The sequence below is a fragment of the Salvelinus sp. IW2-2015 genome, linkage group LG20 (genome assembly GCF_002910315.2).
Source record: "Salvelinus sp. IW2-2015 linkage group LG20, ASM291031v2, whole genome shotgun sequence".
Taxonomy (NCBI): Eukaryota; Metazoa; Chordata; class Actinopteri; order Salmoniformes; family Salmonidae; genus Salvelinus; species Salvelinus sp. IW2-2015.
The window spans coordinates 20,103,664-20,125,112 of NC_036860.1; the positions used below are offsets into that span (position 1 = coordinate 20,103,664).

Sequence of the window (21,449 nt, forward strand, 5' to 3'; positions counted from 1 at the left end):
ATACTTGTAGGTATGACGAAGTGGTATGTCTACGACATGAAATGGCATATCACCAGCATATCATCCTCATGGAAGTCGATGGCCTGGTGCTGCTGTATTAATGCTTTGATATGACTCTCTGCTTCTCACCTCGTCCTGTTTGGAGTCAGAACAGAAGTGATATTTTCGACTAAACACAATTAACCCAGATTGTTAGACAGGTAGGCACATGTATCAACACTGTCGACATTGTGCCCTCATGTTCTCCATGGAAGGAACGTAGGAGTATTTTTAGCTCTAAGAGGTATCACAGATCTAAAGCGCTTTTTAGATTTCCTTGTCATCAATTCCATTGAGATTTCAAACACATCTCCTCCTTTGTCAAGTGTGCTTTTCCTTCTTTTTTTCTCTCCATTGTTTGGGTAGCTGGATAGAATAAATAATATTTTAATTGCCTGTTGTTTTCCACTCTGGCATCTCTTTCCCTGTTTCTGATAATGAATCCTGCTATCGTTTTTGATTGAGGTTCCTGTATGAAGAGCACACACAGTTCACATACTGTGTTCTGTAATAGGATACTATAGTTCTCTACAAAGCATTCTGATGTGCTGTTTTGTAACTTACTTTTCCCCGCCATCTGCACACATTGTGTCGTCTCAGGCTCGTCTGTACTTTTCTCGTACAATCACCTCTCAAAGGGAAACATTTTCACCAACAACCACCAAGAAGCTGAATGATGAAACGGATAATGAGCCATTTTTTCCCCGTCATATTGCAATGCTTTTTATTCTCCAAGGTTACACTGCAGTTGGATTTCCTGCCCACGTGCCTTGTTCAGTTATCGACTGATTCCCTTATTATTACGACAACTCAGTCATCCGTCCCCTCTACTCCTCTAGCCTCATTGCATATTTTGTTATCCCAGTTTAAATCACTGTGTGTTGGAAGTTGGATGACTGTTGATTTTTGCGTTCCCTGCTCCTAAATTCCACATTGTATTATTGTGACTGCTTTTTCATTCCCATGATCATATTTGCATGCATAATATGCCTCTTCCATATTGTGGCAGTGTTGCATCTCTCCAAACAAATGCTAAACATTGCCTTCAAACGTGTAGTCTGCCCCTGAAGCCTCCACTCTTAGCCTTGCTTGTGGCTTATCCCCAGTGCCGGCTGTGCGTAATTGGTATGCGTTGTTAGTCTCCTGCAAATTTTTGCGCTAACCCATGCTACAGCATTAGCACCTTGTGTACGCTCCATCTCTCTTCCTGAGGCCGTCACATTCCCGGGTGCCATGGGGGGAGAAGTGAGGTGTCGATGGCATCAGCACTGTATGTGTGCCTGCTGGGGCCTGTCTCTCCACACACTCTCTGGGAAGGTTTAGCCAGAACTGGATGTGAGCAGTGGCAGACGCAGGAGCTACTCCTGGAAAGACTCAGGCTCTTAGCGCACTAATGCTACCAATGCATTATTCATCTGTTGTTTTTTTTCCCCCCTCTTGCGATTTCCGGTGTCTATGCGTTTTATGAAGTAGGAAAACATTCCAGCAGGGAAATCACTAGAGGTTTGTGCGGTGTGTTGCATGTTTGATCACTCCATTCTCTATACCACTTTGTTACCAAAGGAATTTGTCTGGTCTTAAATGTTGTATTAATAAATTGTATTAATGCCACAGATCTCTCTGGTGATGAATGTCATTTCATAGCGTTGGGGTATTTGATTTGGAGGGGTTTCAAGTTGAATGTGCAGTAGTCTCGTCTCCCTGTCTGTTGCTGCTGGACAGTTATTATTGTCTAATTAGTGGAGATGAGTGACCGAGGCAGGGAAATAGTGTGCGCTGAATATTTAAAAACTACCTCCGTCTCATCCCCCCCCCTCTTCTCTCCATCAGTATGTTTCTGTATTTCATTTGCACTAACGTACTGCAATCTTGCTTTTTAATTAAATCCCCAAGAAAGAAAAAGATCAAGGGGACAGGGCTAAGTAGTGCACTCCGAAACTGAGCTGTCCTTCGGCAGTTCCAGATCCTCAGCTCTTTAGAAGAGTAGGGGTATGATCCACGGCTTCTCAAGCATGGCCGCTCACTGATCTGACTTGGTGTGGTGTTGCTGCGGGTCTGTTTTTTTGCCACCCATCCTACCGCTCTGGAAACGCCCGACAGAATTGTCAACATGAAGTTTATTCACCGAACAGAAGTGGGGAAAAAAACGAATGGAACTGCTTCTGCTAATCCTGCCGTTCTCTATTACGATATGATGTGCTAGCAGTGGAAGAAAAGGAAGTCTGGACTCCCTCAGCTGAATCCTGGCTCTTGCATATCCATAACACCGTTCTTACCAATTTGCAGCCGAAGCCAAATGTTAACCCATTCAGCTTGGCAGGCGTCCAACACTCGTCGAGGCGTTGAGAGCTGTCATGAGTACACTGACCTTTTGGGCCTGTTTCAATGAAGAGATTTGCACCTGTCTTTGGTTTGTGTGAAGAGATAGATAGGTGGAACGAACAAACGGGTGGAAGACAGAAAATAACCCCCTTTCCAATCATGCCACCTCATTTATTTTTAAGCGGGCTGAGTCACAGTAAAAATCACAATTTCTATTACCTTGCGCTGTCTTGAGGCTTCTCTTGCCCTGTTTAGATTGTGTCTTTTATCATTCCAAATTGACATTTATGCTTTTACTCGTATTGTTTTTCCAAGGTTCCCACCGCTCATGTTGGGCAATTTATTTTAATCCTTGTCATTCTAGCCCGTAGCCTGCGAATCTGAGCTGCAGTAATTTCAACATCGCCATGCACCACTAACAACAACAAGCGGACCCGGGAAGCTGTTGTGCTGTGCTTCCATTTCGCCCTGCATTGCCTCTGATCTGTAATTGCTTTTAGCCTTTTTTATTCCCTCTCAGCTTTCTGTCTCTTTTCTCCACATGTATCTTTGATAGCTGAGGTGGCTATAAAACACATTTCTACACCTGGGTCATTATCTACAGCAATTGTTATTTTGCCTGGACTCCTAAACATTGGAGAAACAAATAGGCATGTAGACCATTTCATGTGTGTATGTGTGTTTTCCTCTGTTCCCATACTGTTTAAAGAGAGTTGGAGCAGATTTTCAAGTTCAAACAGAGATTTTCAAGTTTAAACTGAGTTTTGTAGCAAATTGGCTTGAGCTGGCATCCAGTTTTTTGTTCAGGAATGATTCTAAAACAACAACCATCATATAGTAGCTTATTTGACACGGGCTCTCGTCTCTGTTTTATTGAGTTGTCTTTTGCATACTGTAGGTTTGCACAGTAAATTAGAACTTAATTATGAATCAACTCTTGACGGGGAAGAAAATAAAAATWAAATTACATTTAGAAAAGCAAAAGGAGGTAGAAGATAGAGGGGGAAATGAATGTCATTTTTGGGTTGAACTACAGCTCAGTGCTGTTTCCTAACAGTTTTTACATTAAAGGAGCTTATGATGCAGGATGAGATTTAAAGCTACAGAACAAAGTTTTAGTCATGCTCATATGGATGTTGCTGCAGCTTGGCTGATACCAATTTTACTTGGATAAATCTTGCCATAAATCTTTGTTTTTAATGGAAACATTTATTTTATTAATTTAGCAATTTTTTGGGTGTAATACATATTTCTTACAATAAATATAATATCATTTTTTCCCCTGATTAATATAAAGAAAACAGACACACTCTCAATTTCCATTTCTGCCACAGTAGCGAGGAGCTGCCTTGCTGACAGAAAAGCAATTAACCTTTTAGAAGTTTGTTCATTCTATATCCATGGAGTGGGTAATTACCAACATGGCTGGCTGTTATTAAGTTTGTATCCTCATTTGCTAATTTCTAGTTTGCCCCTCTTGCTCCTCATAGGACTTTGTTTGGAATTGGAATGATTGTCTTCCAGGCAGAAAGAGAAAAGGCATAATTCTCCGGGGATAGGTTGTGTGAGTGCACTTGTTCTGACTGGCTGATGTTGTTGCTTTCTGTTCACGTGTGTGATCATGTGTGTGCTGTGTTAGGCACCCCTCCACTCTGCTGTGACCCGAACGTGCTGCATCTCTTTATTGTGGAGGGTTAAGTCACCATGTCATCCATTCTGAAAAAGCTGCTGCTCCCACTAATAAAACAGCAGTGCAGCTACAGTTTTTTTGAACCTTTATTTAACTAGGCAAATTCTTATTTTCAAAGACGGTCTAGGAACAGTGGGTTAACTGCCTTGTTCAGGGGCAGAACGACAGATTTTTACCTTGTCAGCTCAGGGATTCAATCTGTCAACCTTTCGGTTACTAGTCCAACGCTCTAACCACTAGCCTAGTTTACATACACATAGGTTAGAGTCATTTAAACTCGTTTTTCAACCACTCCACAAATTTCTTGTTAACCAACTATAGTTTTGGCAAGTCGGTTAGGACATCCACTTTGTGCATGACACAAGTAATTTTTCCAACAATTGTTTACAGACAGATTATTTCACTTATATATTAATTCACTGTATCCCAATATCAGTGGATCAGAAGTTTACGTACACTAAGTTGACTGTGCTTTTAAACTGCTTGGAAAATTCCATAAAATGATGTCATGGCTTTAGAAGCTTCTGATAGGCTAACAGACATCATTTGAGTCAATTGGATGTATTTCAAGGCCTACCTTCAAACCCAGTGCCTCTTTGCTTGACATCATGGGAAAATCAAAAGAAAACAGCCAAGACCTCAGAAAAAAGATTGAAGACCTCCACAAGTCTGGTTCATCCTTGGGTGCAATTTACAAACGCCTGAAGGTACCACATTCATCTGTACAAACAATAGTATATAATAGTATATAAACACCATGGGACCACGCAGCTGTCATACCGTTCAGGAAGGAGACGTGTTCTGCCTCCTCGAGATGAACGTACTTTGGTGCGAAAAGTGCACATCAATCCCAGAACAACAGCACAGGACCTTGTGAAGATTCTGGAGGAAACAGGTACAAAAGTATCTATATCCACAGTAAAACGAGTCCTATATCAACATAACCTGAAAGGCTGCTCAGCAAGGAAGAAGCCACTGCTCCAAAACCGCCATAAAAAAGCCAGACTGCGGTTTGCAACTGCACATGGGACTGAGGAAACAAAAATAGAACTGTTTGCCATAGTGACCATCGTTATGTTTGGAGGAAAAAGGGGGAGGCTTGCACGCCAAAGAACACCATCCCAACCGTGAAGCACGGGGGTGGAGGCATCATGTTGTGGTGGTGCCTTGCTGCAGGAGGGACTGGTGCACTTCACAAAATAGACAGCATCATGAGGAAGGAAAATTATGTGGATATATTGAAGCAACATCTCAAGACATCAGTCAGGTAGTTAAAGCTTGGTCGCAAATGGGTCTTCCAAATGGACAATGACCCCAAGCATACTTCCAAAGTTGTGGCAAAATGGCTTAAGGACAACAAAGTCAAGGTATTGGAGTGGCCATCACAAAGCCCTGACCTCAATCCTATRGAAAATTTGTGGGCAGAACTGAAAAAGCGTGTGTGAGCAAGGAGGCCTACAAACCTGACTCAGTTACCCCAGCTCTGTCAGGAGGAATGGGCCAAAATTCACCCAACTTATTGTGGGAAGCTTGTGGAAGGCTACCCGACCCGTTTGACCCAAGTTAAACAATTTAAAGGCAATGCTATCAAATACTAATTGAGTGTATGTAAACCTATGACCCACTGGGAATGTGATGAAAGAAATACAAGCTGAAGTAAATCATTCTCTCTATTATTATTCTGACATTTCACATTCTTAAAATAAAGTGGTGATCCTAACTGACCTAAGACAGGGAATTTCTACTAGGAATAAATGTCAGGATTTGTGAAAAACAGAGTTTTTAAATGTATTTGGCCAAGGTGTATGTAAACTTCCGACTTCAACTGTAGGTGCCCTGCCATTCCTCTACCGTGCAGCACAACTGTCTTTTTCCGATGGCATATGTTGTTTAAGTAGGTATGGAGATAGTAGTACTGAGCCACAGTGGAAGGGCTGATCCTCTGTGGAAAGACTGGCTGTGACAGGTAACCGGCAGGTAACTGGAGGGTTGCTGGTTCAAATCCAGGGTCAGAGCAGGAAGTGAGCTGGCGTCCGGAGGGTTGCTGGTATCAAATCCCAGCTCCCCAGACTCCCAGTGTGGCAGCCCCCTGCACCTCTCCAAGCCTGTATGTGTGTATTTCGGAAGGGTTGAGCTAAAAGCGGAAGTCAAATTGTGCTATCGACCAATAAAGTGATCTTAATCTTAATTAAAATATATATATTTAACTAGGCAAGTAAGTTAAGAACAAATTATTATTAAATGATGGCCTACCTGGGAGCAGTGRCTTAATTGCCTTGTTCTGGGGCAGAAAGACACATTTTTACCTTGTCAGCTCTGGGATTCGATCCAGCAACCTTTTGGTTACTGTCCCAACTCTCTAACCACTAGGCTACCTGCCACCCCAAGGCGGATGAAAGGACATTCATTCCATTTTAGAAGGCCTTTGTATTAGAGCTATGAAACACACAATACAGTAGACCAATACAGGCCAGCACGCTGCAGAATGCTGTAATCTGCGTATTACAGAAGGGACTTTGATAACCCCCCTGCTCAGATCTCCACTGTGATCTCGGCAGTATGTTTAAACAGATGAGGAGCCCGGCCATTGTGTTTGTGGGATTCCACTGTTTCACACAGGGATGTCGTTACTGAAGGTTAGAAACTGAGGCCTCTGACTGTGCGTCCTTTTGTGTGCCCACAGACCTGTTGAGGGTTGGTAAACAACCTCCATGGCTGTCAGCTCGATTTTGAGTTTGAACGGCAGTTTGCAGGGGGAAACAGTGGAAGAAGCATTAGATCAGAGCCCGACCAAGGTTATCAGAGCACATTAAAGGGTTAGTACCAGAATACCATTGTGTTTAGCCAGGGCTGTAGTGTGGAGTGGTGCTTTGATGGACACGTCACACTTTATAATCCACTGCTCTCAGCCCTATTGTGCTGCTCAGATTGTTCCCTGCGTCCCTGCAGTCCAAACGCAGCTTTTGTGAACTGTGGGTTTTGTAGCACTGGGTCTTTCTCCAGTTCTTACACAGTGTGGTGTGGGAGATTACACACCCTGGCCCTCCAAACCATGACTGATCTCAGCTCGGCCCAATCCCTTTCTCATTTCTCCTCTTTTCACAAGACATTTTGTGTAAAAGGCCTCCCTTTCTTAGCTCATGTCTTAGGTCTTGGTATGACTCTCATTCTTTCAGTTATCAGTGCTGTGTACGTAATCAGGTAGGCCCACTGTTTTTTTACGATGTTGACATTACATACTGTATGGGTAACGGATATTTTTATGCTACTCCTGAAATGTTCAATAGCTTAAATTAATTGTACAAGGAAAGGAAGGAGAAACCCGTTGGAGAATACACACGGAGTATACAAAACATCAGGAACACCTTCCTAATCTTGAGCTGTACCCCCTTTTGCCCTCAGAACAGCCTCAATTCATCGGGGCATAGACTATACAAGGTGTCGAAAGCGTTCCACAGGGATGCTGTCCCATGTTGACCCCAATGCTTCCCACAGTTGTGTCAAGTTGGATGGATGTCCTTTTAGTGGTGGACCATTCTTGATACACACAGGAAACTGTTGAGCGTTAAAAACCCAGCAGCGTTGCAGTTGTTGACACTTAAACCGGTGTGCCTGGCACCTACTACCATACCACTTTTAAAGGCACTTAAATCTTTTGTCTTGCCCATTCACCTTCTGAATGGCACACATACACAATCCATGTCTCAATTGTCTCAAGGCTTAAAATTCCTCCTTTAACCTGTCTCCTCCCCTTCATCTACAATGATTTGAAGTGGATTTAACAAGTGACATCAATAAGGGATCATTATTTCACCTGGATTCACCAGGTCTGTCTATGTCATTTTGTACACTCAGTGTATGTGTTTGTGTGCTTTTTTTATACAGTAGGCGTTACCTTTTAGTCAATAAGACTGTTATTGCATCATGGAAGAAGTATATATTGTCTTTTATTTTGTTGATTCATTCAAAATGAAAATGTTGATTCATTGATGTCTTGCCATTGTCCGATCAGTCCGTCACGCAGGCTTTGTAAAGAATGTGTGGAGGTGGAAGCACTAAGATTTTATTCATGTTGCTACACAATTTGTTCTCTGTATCATACAGTATCTGTAGATAGAAATTAGAATCGTTCAAATATTTCTCTTTAGACTTGAGTAATTAGTGATATTTTCTAATACCTTAATTTAGAGATTTAGATCTCATTTACCAAAATCGGAAGTATTTACCTTCTTTCATTATCTTTTAATTAAATGGAATGATTTAGGGCTGCTACAAAAATGCATACAAGTATTTGTATCATATTATTTGATTAAAGGTTTAAAAGTTAAGAGCACTTGATTCCAATATTTGGATAGTTTTAATCATAATTAACATTTTAAACTTTCACAGTTATAATTCACAGCTTTCAATTTTCATAAATGTTTCCCTTTTTTAGTTATGGAATGGATAAGGTGAATTGGTCACTACAGGAGGTTGGATTTAGTCTGTAAAATATTATACTTGTACAATTTTAGTTATTTCTTCAGAGGTGTTTTTGTATTTGGATCTGACCTGATCTCATAAAGCAATTTGTAACACATGAAATGAAAAATGTTCTATATGAAACTAAAGCATCCAAACATACATCACTGTCAATGGATAATGCTTTCATTAAATCAGTCAATTCAGGCTGTGAAGTAGTACACATTTATAAAGCCCCCGCCAAGGCTATAACAACTGAAATATTCACTATGCGCTAGAACACCATTCCTGTCAAACAATAAGCCCTAATTTGTTCYTGTGTTCTCCTTCAGGTCCTCCCAACAACCACCACAGTCAGTCTCTGCGGCCGCCACTCCCTCCTCCTCACAACCACCACCAGTCGTCGGCCAACTCCCTGAACCGCAACACCCTGGCCAGCCGCCGCGGCCCAACCCATGCCCCCTCGGCGGCCCCCGGGGAGGGCCCATCCACGCCAGAGTCAGTCCAGCTCCAGGAAAGCTGGGCGCTGAACAGCAGCGTGCCCCTGGAGACCAGGTCAGTCACACTGTCTTCCTACTATCCATTCATGTTTGGACACCCTCCCTATTCAGAGGGACAGGAACACTTTATGCTTCCTCTCAGCTTCTGGTACTGTACAGCTAGCTGTATTTATCCAAGTGACAAAGATCTTTACCTTAAACCTAAAGGCTCTGGTCAGGTTTGTGGGTGCCCTCTGCTCAGCTGCTAGAGCTCTGAACTCAACATCCCCTCCTGCCATTGCCCATCTTCACACACAGCCACACTGGCACACAGGCAGAGGCCCTGCCTGCTGCTCTCTCTCTCTGGTATTCTGGTAGATGGAAGCTGGTGTCCTCCTGTCCCCCTCTGTTCTGTCTTTTGTTTGGTGTGTGATTGCCGTGCTCCTGCTGGGTTGTGAGTCGCTCCTCTATGTTCCCAGATCACACTCCAAACACGCCGCATGCACAATTCATGTTACTGGGACTACAGGGCGTGTCTCTCAGATGTTTTATTTACCAGGAGCTCCTGCTACTCCTGCTACCGCCGGGCGCCTTTACCTGCCTGTTCCCTCCTTTCCAAAATGGAGCCTGGCGCCTGAGTTCACAGCCAGCATGCCTCTACTGAGTGAGAAAATCAGTTTTACTCAAGGAACTCCGTTTTTTTTTTCAATTCCATCATGTTAGCTGAGATACGCAGGAATAACGAGACAGTGTTCAGGATGTTAGGGTTGTATTTCCTGATCTGGTTTCCTAGCAGCATGAGTTGTGTTCTGCTGCTTTTCAGGTTTTTAGGCCATGCATTTCCCCAAAAGTCTCCAGTATGGTGGTTTGTTAGCAGTGGTGGAAAAAGTACCCATTTGTCATACTTGAGTAAAAGTAAAGATACCTTAATAGAAAATGACTCAAGTTAAAGTGAAAGTCTCCCAGTAAATTACCACTTGAGTAAAAGTCGAAAAGTATTTGGTTTTAAATATACTTAAGTATCAAGAGTAGAAGTATGAATAATTGAAAATTCCTTATTTTAAGCAAACCAGGGGCACAATTTTCTTTTCTTTTTTTAAAATTTACGGATAGCCAGGGGCACACTCCAACAGTCAGACATATTTTACAAACGGTGCATTTGTGCTTAGTGAGTCCGCCAGATCAGAGGTTTTAGGAATGACCAAGGAGGTTCTGTTGATAAGTGTGTGAATTGGACCATTTTCTGTCCTGCTAAGCATTCAAAATGTAACTTTTGGGTGTCAGGGAAAATGCAAAAAAAAAAGTACATTATTTTCTTTAGGGATGTAGTGAAGTAAACGTTGTCAAAAATATAAATAGTAAAGTAAGATACCCCAAAAAACTACTTAAGTAAAAATACTTTGAAGTACTACTTAAGTACTTTACACCACTGTTTGTTAGTTAGTTTATTAGGTTTTATGACTTCCCTTTCTACTGTGGACAGCAATCCAATTTCCTCTTCCTAATCCTACACTTTACATAGACAGCTATATACACTRACACACTCACACAAATGCAAACTACACACAAAACAAAACAGTACAAGAACCCTGTGTCTATTTGCTCACTATCAATTCCCCCTAGTGCTCCTTGCCCTTTTCTCCTCTCCCCCTTCCGTCTCTCCTCTTCTCTCTTCCCTCTCTCCCTGCCCCCTCAGTGCCTGTTCTCAGCAGGCAGATTAATATAGCTTCTGTCGGGGCATATGGGCCTGACCTCACACACTTCAGTTCATAATTCTTTGTCTTTCAGATGCCCCTGTCTAGGGCATCTTGCAGCGCTAGCACTTTTACTTAGTTTCACCCATTAATACTGCTTGGTCTTTACAGAGTCTCCCTCATAGGCACAAAACAACATTTCATCTGGGGCCTGACCCTTTACCCTATGACCTGGAACCACCCGACATGCTGTCCATCATACCACTGCTGGAGATAATATAACTCATACAGTACATTCACACATTCACACACACACTAGCACGCACATGCTCTCTCTCTCACACACACACACATACACACATCACACACTCACATTTTCAGGGAGGCAGTGACTTGGGTTTGGCTTGGAAAAGCAATTTTTTTGCAATGGAACAAATCAACTGTAAGGTTACCATATTGCACATGACTACAGTAGAAAGACACATACCAACATTTTCTTTAATACATTTTCGCTAGCTAGCTACAACAGAAGACCATTGTGGATAACTTTTTATGTCTCTGCGTCCAGTATGAAATAAGTTAGAGATAGTTTCACGAGCCAATGCTAACTAGCGTTAGCGCAATGACAGGCAGTCTACAGGAACAGTTACCGTGCTAGCTGTTCCTGTTCATCCAACTCTGGGGAAGTAGATAAATGGCTTCATTGCCAATATCTCAAACCATCCCTTTAATATGGAGGAAATTACAGTCATTGGAGCTAATTACAGGGGTTTTTCTGTATAGAAAATTCTTAGGCGGGCTGTCTAAGTGGTAATTTTCGGGATGGAAAAACAGTTTCATTGTCAACTTAAACGACCAAAACCAGATAAAAATCATGCAGAAAAGATATTGAACTATATATATTTTTTCATAATACAATGTTTGAGAACTAACAATCGACTAGAAATTAGACAGTCAGGGCACATGCCCATTGATTTTGTTTGAGCAGAGGAATACAGCATTAGCCATGGCAAAATGCATTTAATTGCAGGAAATGTGCTTTAAAGCTGCAAAATTGTCCCTCAACTCCATGCCAAACTGTATAGAATTGCTGGAAATTAACTTCAAATCTTTAAAATTTTCTTTCAGCTCAATGAAAAAATCTGAAGAATTGCAGAAAATGACCTTTAAAACAGYTAAATGTTCTCTCTGACGACAAGATACCTTTCCCTTTTCAGCTTATAGGCTATGTTAGAGTTGACACTTCCTCTTCCAATTCATTGTGGGGAGGTCAAAATAATGAAGCTATCAACCAAATCTATTCATTAAAATAAAGTATTTATTTTACTTGCCATTATCGTTCACCTTTTTTCTAACATATGCTGGGTCGCCAGTTTGCCTGGGCAAGAAAAGTTTGAAAACCACTGTCATAGTGCACTATTTTATATAATTCCCTCACGAAATGCTTGCCCTAGTCTTTATGCGCCATGGAACTACAGTGTATAAATGAGCTGCCAAATTATTCAGCGATGACATCAATGTTATCTATAAAGAATCCTCCTTCTTTTGTGTAACAAAGTGGGATTCAAATTGAATTAATTGTCATTTTTTGTCAGCAATGTACACAAAATACTCTGTCAAAGTGGAAGAAAAATTTGTACATTTTTTAAAGAAATGTAATAACTAAAATATAGTTGTTGCATAAGTCAATACATGTTAGAAACACCTTTGGCAGTGATTACAGCTGTGAGTCTTTCTGGATAAATCTCTAAGAGCTTTCCACACCTGATTGTGCAATATTTACCCATTTTTATTATTTAAAAAATTATTCAAGCTCTGTCAAGATGTTGGGGATCATGGCTCACATTACTTTTCAAGTCTTAGATGTTCAAGCAGATTTAAGTCAAAACTTTAACTTGGTTACTAAGGAACATTCCCTGTCTTCTTGGTAAGCAAATCCGGTGTAGATTTATTGTAGGTTATTGTCCTGCTGAAAGGTGAATTCCTCTCCCAGTCTCTGGTGTAAAGCAGGTTTTCCTTTAGCATTTTGCCTGTGCTTAGCTCCATCCCGTTTCTTTTTATCCTGAAAAACTCCCCAGTATTTGTTGATGTCAAGCATACTCATACCATGATGCAGCCACCATCATGCTTGAAAATAAGGAGGCAGTTGCTCAGTGACGTTTTGAGTTGAATTTGCCCAAACATAAGGCTTTGCATTTATGCAAAAAGTGTAATTCTTTGCTGTGCTTTAGTGACTTGTTGCATGTTTTGGAATATATATTTTTTCTGTGTATTTGTATTATTTTCACTGTCATTTAGGTCCCTACAATGTTGTTTAATCCATCCTCAGTTTTCTCCCATCAGTCATTAAACTGTAGCTGTTATAAAATCACCAATGGCCTCATGATAACATCCCTTAGCAGTTTCAACCCTGTCCTGCAGCTCAGTTCAGAAGGACAACTGTATCTTTTGAGGTGTCTGGGTGGTTTAATACATAATCCACAGCATAATTATTTACTTGACTATGCTTAAGAGATAATCAATGTCTGATTTGTTATTGTTACCCATCTACCAATCACTGACCATCTTTAAGAGGCTTTCGAAAAGCTCCGTTCTCTTTGTAGTTGAATCTGTGCTTGAAATTCAATACTTGACTGAGGGACCTGTACAGAGGTTGTATGTATGGGGGACAGAGGAAGGTTTAGTCATTCAAAACTCATGTCAACCCCTATTACTTCACACAGTGTCCATGTAATTTATTCTGTGATTTGTTAAGCCACATTTTACTCTCAAACTAATTTTGGCTTGCCATAACAAAGGGTCTGAATACTTATGCAGTGACTGTATTTTAGTTATGCATGTTTTTTTTTTTACTTAAAAAATATAAATGATCGCTTTGACATTAGAGTATTTTGTGTACATTGTTGACAATTTTTGTTTTACTATTAAATACATTTTAATCTCACTTTGTAGCACAGTAAGATGTGAAGAAATCCAAGGGGTCTGAATAATTCTGCAAGGCACTGTAACACTGTCATACTCTAGGGTCCAGTCTCATCACATTCCAGAACTGGTGAATTGAAATGAAATAATAGAAAATCCATTATCCTGAGAGGTGAGCTGAGTCGCTGCCCGGTCCGCTCTCTCCCTGTATCCCCATGGGCTTGTTTGAGAAGGCTGGGACCATTCCTCTCTCTCTCTCCCTCTCTTCCTCTCTCTCTATCTGCAGATTGAATGTCCTCCTCCAGCAGTCGATTTCTGCTGAGGAGCCCTGAAATTAAACGGGGTTGGGGGAGATAAAAATCACAAAGTGTAGCGAGTAGTGGCCACCTGTGCAATGGTGCTTTTGGCCTATAGGTGTTCCTCCTATATTCTCGACAACAGAATGCATAGCCTGTATTTAGCCAATTTGCATGGATGAGCCCTATTACTGTATATATTAGCCCTACTACTGTATGCTCACAACGTAGCGTGAAAGCCCATATTGTATGGCTCCTGTACTATGAAGACCAAGACGCTGATTATTATGGTACGCACTGGTGCTGTATTTGCATGTTTATGGCATGTTTATTGAAATTAATTATGCACTATTAATGGCAGCCATGTTAAATGGTAGTGTATGTAGCTTGTTCAATTTCCAAATGCCTTTTTTCTCTGTTTCAACCCCACTGAGTCCCAGTTTTTTTTTTTTGAGGTCTATCTAGGAGAGACATCCTCTGAGAATGGATGGGTTAGTTATATAACATGTTTTTCTCTGTGTTCAACTGCGGCATTGTGGTTGCTGTCCTGTCAGATCTTTTTTGTTTTTTTTGTTGTGGAAGTCTTCAAAGGTCGATTGATTGATTTTGATTTGACAGTTTAAAAAAATGACATATACACACAGTACATACATTTTTAAAAAACTAGTCGGGGATAACACAATAAAGTCAATGACTTTGTGGTCCCTTAAAAAGCCATGGTGCTAGGGGGATTCAACTCCCGAACCTTTTGATGTTGCTTTTTATTAGATTAGTTTGGCTGACTCTGGCACCGTCGGTATGGCCAGGATGGTTCAGTGTGTTAGCGCCCAGCTCAATGTGTTGCCGTGGTTGCACCTTGCAGACAGACCCGGCCCTGCCTGCCTGATATTCTGGAGGTATTGGTATTGAGAGAGAAACAGCCAGAACCTCCAACAGTTCAGCCCTCCGTGACTTGAATCCCAAACACGGTTCATTACATAAATTCTTATGCTAAATTTCTGTTGCCCTTGATAGCTTTACCATTATGTCCTGGCATGTCTGGTAGAATACTAATAGAGCTACACTCCAGTTGAATTCCTGTTCATTATCTGTAAAATCTCCATTTACTCGTTAATTGCACTGGCTTTACACGCCCTCCCTCAGGATGAGAGAAGTGTTTACTGTGAAAGAGAGACTATGAACACAGTTTTGTCTTGCTGCTTTGTTTTGTTCTGTTTGGCTTGGTTTGTATTCATCTGTGGTTTTGTTAAACTGCCTGTGTGGGATAAACCCCTCTGAGTGGCATGTTGTGGCCAATTTACAAACAGGAGCAGGAAGGAAAGAAAAGACTATCACCATAAAGTGCTATTTAAAATGATGATCGTCAAACATCTGGATAAAACAAATTAACAAAAAGACAGAAAGGCTCACCTGAAAGAGAATCGTTTTTTTTTTTGGTGTCCTTTTTCAAATGCAGCTTGGATGCTGGCTCTCCTCTTTGAAAATGTGCAACTCAAGCATGTATTTGATATGATATGTGTAACTAAMGCAATTCACGTATGAAGGCCTTTATATTATAGGCTCGTTTTGTCCTATAATCACATTGAAATAGATTTCATTTTTTTTTTTTTTTTAAGTCAGAGTAGGCATGTGAACTGAATGTCATTGTAAGCTAGAGGGGCATTTTAATAACTGCTGAATAGCATGTACGTTTATGTTCACTATGGACCGATTTGGATACAAAACAGCCTTCTTTGTCATGTCAGGAGAGAGAATATTACACTCTCTACAGTATGTTGTGAGAATGTTGTGTTGTTTAATTCAGGTGGTAATACCCACACATAATCAACTGTGATATCCTCCATCTCATCTGTTGTGTGCTTGCCAAAGCCATTATTCTATCTCTGTTTTGCTTTGCAAAGCTGTCTCTGACGACGGCTATATGACTCATGCCCTGGTGGATAAAATATGATTGATTTATGGATTCATTTACCTGCTGCCTGCTATGGTGCAATTAACATGCATCTAGCTGAGAGGATTTTCTCTCCACTAACGCAGTGTGATGTGATGGCCGCGGGAAGCGGCCTGCCTGCCTGTCACCATGGTACAAGCCATTAATCAGGCAGCTTCGGCGGGCAAGCCAGGCTAAGGGGCAGGATGCTAACCTCGGCCATGTTTTCATTAGTGCACGCACACAGCCGTCAGGAGGGGCTGCTTGGGGGGGGGGTCACTCCTCTCCAAGTGTAACATCTTCTCAGGTCGCCGCAGTGACACCTCTTTTCACTGTCTTCATCGCTTTTATTATATACTGAGGAGGAGGTGTAGAGGATGATACTCTGATGAACCATAATGGCCAGCTGGCTGAACGCATATTTAACACAACCAATCAAACGTACATCAAACATGTTTTTTTTTTTTTATGTGATCCCTTTGATTGCCCCTATACAGCCATATACAGTACAGTATATTCAATATATTATGTTCGGACAAATCATTCCTCCAGGTGTTTATTTCACTTCACACGAGGTTGTTAGAGTGAATTGAATGAGGATTATTAGGTCACATGTTGCAGACGTCATCAGCTAGCCATCGTTTGATATTGACTGGTAATAGGGTAGACAGGCAAGTCAGCCCACTTTATCATCGCTATTCCAGGGTGAGGAATGCCGACGCACAATCGTCACGGCTATGAAACCAGGCTGTTGCCTTGAGCAGGTTTCACATTTGACCTTGCCTGCGCGTGAAGCCCAAATGTAAGACCGATCTCAAATGTAAAGACTGACGGAGACACATCGAGGTAAGGCCTTGAGTTATGTGCGCACGCCTCCTACAGCTTGTTTGTGCGTCCAACCTGTTTTTTTTCTCTCTCTCTCTCTCTCTCACTTATATCTAAGTCATTCTGTTCCTTTCTCGCCCCATGAAATTATTATTTCTGAGCTGACGCTCTCATTTGGACACAGACCACCAGACCGGTGAATTGAGAATTGACGTGAGGATGGACGGTCAATCCACTTGTTACTCTCTCTGCTGCTTCCCGCTACCTACTTCAAATAAGAGTTATTTCCCTCTACAACACATATAGTCGATTTAACAGACGTCTCTGACAGATTTCCTACTTATTTCTAACTGCAACTCCCAGACCTTTTGTTACAAGTCATCCTTGGTGTTCTCCAGCGATTTCTTCGGTTGGTTGAGAGATGGGCTGTGGAGAGCCTGTTAGTGTTGCTCTCAGTGTTCTACTGCTAGGATTGATCAGACACCAGCTCAGGAGTTGAGATGCGTAATTGGTAGATGTGCACCATTGTTCTAGTCTCTGCTTCTCCAATTGAGGAGAAGAAACTGTCCTCTTGTTGTGTGTGAGTGAATAGAAGGGAAATTTCGTTTTTTTGAGGCGAGAGAGGAGTGACACCATGAGGTTTGATGCTGGGGGTTTTTGGACTTCCTTCCCCGTCGGGCTGGAGCTGTGGAACGAGATCTGAGAGGAGAGTGTTTTTGGGTTCAGTGTGGGGCAGCAGCTTGTGAGAGCTTCCGACCAGCATCAAAGCGGCACGGTCAACCGTCTTCCACTTTCATCCCCATCCCATCTGCCTCCTCGTAGACCTCCCCGCGGGGTCTGCCGCCCACCTGGCACAGGCCAGCATTGCACTGGCCTGGCACTGGGGTCTGCCTGTAGCCAAGCTGGGCACCGGACGGAAAGGAGGTGCTAGGGGAGAGATACTGTCGAAGCAGACTAACTTAGCTACAGTATTTACTCCTCTTCACATTGGGTAGAAATTAGACTGCTGATGACGAAGAAGCAGTTGATTTTTATTCTTAGCCTAAGCACTGACGATGATAATGAGCATAATAATCAAATGCCGGTCTAGGAGTCTGGAAGGAGATAATCTGTATATTCTGTATGCTTTTAGCTGTATAATTCAGAGTCCTTAGACCGCTTTGAGTAGCGTGAATAAGAAAATCAATGCATGTAAATGACCAGTGAATAATTGCTGGTGGAATATAGAGGGGCACTTCATTGCTCCAGATGTCTCATTATATTCTGAAAGCTACTGTTCACTCCAACACAATTTGCACATTCTATTGGTAACAGAGACCATGTAGCAGCTGATTCTAACGTTCCGTGTCCGCCTCTGTCTCTCTCTCCTTTCCCTTTTCTCTCCTTCGCTGTAGGCACTTCCTGTTTAAAACCCCGTCCGGGACCACTCCCCTGTTCAGCAGCTCGTCTCCAGGGTACCCCCTGACGTCTGGGACCGTCTACTCCCCCCCACCGCGGCTGCTACCCAGAAACGCCTTCTCCAGGAGCTCCTTCAAGCTGAATAAACCCTCCAAGTACTGCAGCTGGAAATGTGCTGCCGTGTCGGCCATCGCTGCTGCCGTCCTGCTGGYCGTGCTGCTCTCCTACTTCATAGGTAGGCTACAGTACAATACAGTACAGTACAATACAGTACTGTAGCCCCCCCTTGTTATAGTGATATGCTATCTGCTATCAGATTGGCTTGGCTCGTTTCACCTGTTTGGGAATGAACTGGAAAATATTCCAACTGAAAATATTCCTGTCAAGGGTATGGTTGACTGAAATACCATAGGCCTATCGCACTAATGATATTAACATTCACAGACACCTGACATGGAAAAGCAATTTTTAGAACCTTGCACATATATCATAATTAGCTTGACATTTGACATGCAATGAGTCCATGTGTGCCTGTTAGCATATTATGTTGGTTATTATAAAATGGAATATGTATTCATGCTCGCGACAAACGCATGACCGGGGACGCAGCACGCAGAAAGAAAAAGCTGTACGAACACTCGGCCTACTCTAGCCTTACTCCATCGTCGGTTTCGTCCCGCAATATTTACTATTAGCGTTTTTGTTTTGCGAGGTGGCGATTTCTAGTCGGCGTTGAGAGGTCTCTCCGGCAGTGTTCGGATCTGACATGGTGGTTGTGAGTCATCGCAGCACTGCGGGGTGCATTGCGCTGTGCTGTTAGCTCCACACACCAGGCTGAGAGAGGGAGCCGGGCCGCTCCCCGAGCCTTGCTCCTCAGAGGACTGTGGACACAGTCGATACTCAGGCGTAAGAGCGCTAGAGTGAGAGAGGGAGCAGAGCCCACTGCAGGAGGAGGTCGGAAAATGAGAGTAAACGCATCAAAGGGCTTTGATGAGCCGATCAAGAGCCTCACTGTGGTCACATAATAACAGCTAAGGCCAATCATTTGGGGGGGTGGTATTGTGAGTTGCCTGAATGTGCAGTATTAAGGGCTCTATGTGGGGTAGAAACAGATACATTAGTAGTGGTGGCCAAGCCTATGTGGTATTGTGGTTTCAAGTCAACTTCACCCGGCTTTCAGGGCTTCACTGTTTGGAATTGCAATGATTGTGGATATATTTATTCACTGTGAGATTGCGTTGACACGCTTGTCCTATTCAAATCTGGAGAGACACACACAGAGCGGGAGAAAGAAGAGCGAGTGGGAGAGAGAGAGCTGGCTCATTGTCTCTGGGCAGCCATGGGTGGAAGCTGGCTGTGTGTGTGCACTGGTGTGTGGTGCGTGGTGAAACTCCCCCATTACCTGTGGGATTATGTTTCGCATGGCGTGGCACTCAGGCACACCGAGGGAGGGAGGCAAGGCCACAGCTCAGCAAGCAGAGCGCTCTGTACCCCAGCGCCAGGATGGGTGTCGAGGCTTTACGGGCTGAGCGGTTCCGATCCAGCCCCCCGGGCCAGGCCAATACTCAGCGGGCCCCGGACTTCTGAGCAGAACCGAACCCTGTGCGTGCGTGCAAACTGCAGAAGTAAATGTGACCGTGGCTTTTTACAAGCAATCAAACCTGGACGTCTGCAGCTGAGCTCTCCACCGCAGACACAGCCATAGCCAGCCGCAGACACAGCCGCAGACACAGCCATAGCCAGCCGCAGACACAGCCATAGCCCAGACTCTGCCTACGTGCCAGGGAGATCTGCATTAATGCATCTGGAAAGGCAGCAGTCAGACAAATATGAGCTATTTCTGTTTCCCTCTTTCATAAGCGTCTAAAAAATGATGCCGTCTGTCCTTCTCTTGAACTCCAGAATTAGTGTCTGAGGAGAACTTCTCTCAGAGACTCGAGACAAAAGAATATGCTCTGAAAGGGTTGAACGCTAGGCTCCTTTTGAGTCCGCATAGCATGCCTCTTAACCCAATGCACTCGTGGGATAGGGCTAAATTGAAATGTTTCTTACAGAAGACATATGGAAAGCATATGCATAACCATGGTAACAATCAAAAGGGAACAGATTGGAGATTATGTGAAAATTATTAAGTGTGAGGACAAAATGTGAAGACAAAACAGTTCATCTGACACAAGACTTAATCCATACATTACATGATTGATTTTATGTATATTTTACATTTACTGTACTTTTCGCCACATTTTTTGATAACTAAATCTGTAAATACTCTGGATACATTCAGTAACATGACTAGATTATTCCTGGGAAATGTGGGGTAGGTGCAACATAAGACAAAAATGACAAGGGTTTGAGTGAGAAGTTTAACTGGTATCTCCAAGTGGCCACACACAGTTCCTATGTAATTTGAATGCACTTTTACGAGTCTTCAACTATAAGGTGCTATTTTGAGCTCTCCTAGCTGTGCCGTTGAGGAACTAGAGCAAGCAGACTTGTAGTTGTTATCTCTGGAACACAGCCCTGCATCCGTGTCAATTACTGTTGTTGTTCACACATTCCAAAAACAGTCCATTATAAATCGCGATCTGGTCAGATGGGCATTATTTGAAAGTGTGTTCTATTGGCAACATGGCTAGCTAGCTAAATTACTAAATAGGATCTTACAGTGTTAGGCTTTCACGAGGCAGTTCAGAGAAGCAGGCCATCATTTTGGTGCATTCAGATGCGTGTTCCCCGCCAAATGTATTTTTAACTGTACATAGCATAGTGATCCTAAACGTTGACACTACTGTATATGAGTTTTATGATATGGAAATGTGAACTGCACATTTGGACTAATGGCTGTTTGTCCAATGTCTCGTCTTTCAAAAGACATCGATTCCCCAATCAGCATGAGGGATCGGGGCGAGTCAAAACCAATACTGCACAGTGAAGATGAGTCCTTGAGCTCTGACGTCATGAGTAGCATGTTATTGTACAGCCACTGCGTGTCCAAATCTGCTATTCTGAAACAGTGTACGGGTAGAAGTGTAAGGAGCTACTGGGCCAATCACAGGGCCGGTGTTACATCATGAAAGACTGACACCCACCAGTTGTCCTTGTGTCTCTCCGCTCGTCCATTCCTCTAAGGACACTCGTTTGCCACAAAGGTCTTTTTATATTCCTTGTGGTTTGTTGTGAAACGCACTCGCTCACAGGCCTACCGCATCCAAGGGGCTGAGAGGTTTACTGTTGCTAGGACACAGGTGAGGTGAGCAGGCCTGATGCAAGCCCGAGCAGGTCTAGCATCATCGTGCTAGGTGGGGAATGGCGATGGAGAGTGGAGAGCCCTGCTCCTGCTGCCTCCTCTCTCTCCCCCCCCCCCCCCCCCCTTAAAGGACAGCAGGTCTAATT

At 42.8% G+C, this 21,449-nt stretch overlaps 1 protein-coding gene across 2 annotated transcripts in view; it reads left to right on the forward strand.

Moving 5' to 3' along the window:
• The window catches only part of LOC111981316 (teneurin-2), a 71,981-nt gene that overhangs the window by 13,372 nt on the left and 37,160 nt on the right, over positions 1-21,449 (forward strand). For both annotated transcript variants that reach the window (XM_024012532.2, XM_024012533.2), the window contains 2 exons: positions 8,845-9,067; positions 18,053-18,291. In XM_024012532.2, coding sequence (XP_023868300.1) covers positions 8,845-9,067; positions 18,053-18,291 — 462 coding nt within the window. The remainder of the gene's footprint in view (positions 1-8,844; positions 9,068-18,052; positions 18,292-21,449) is intronic.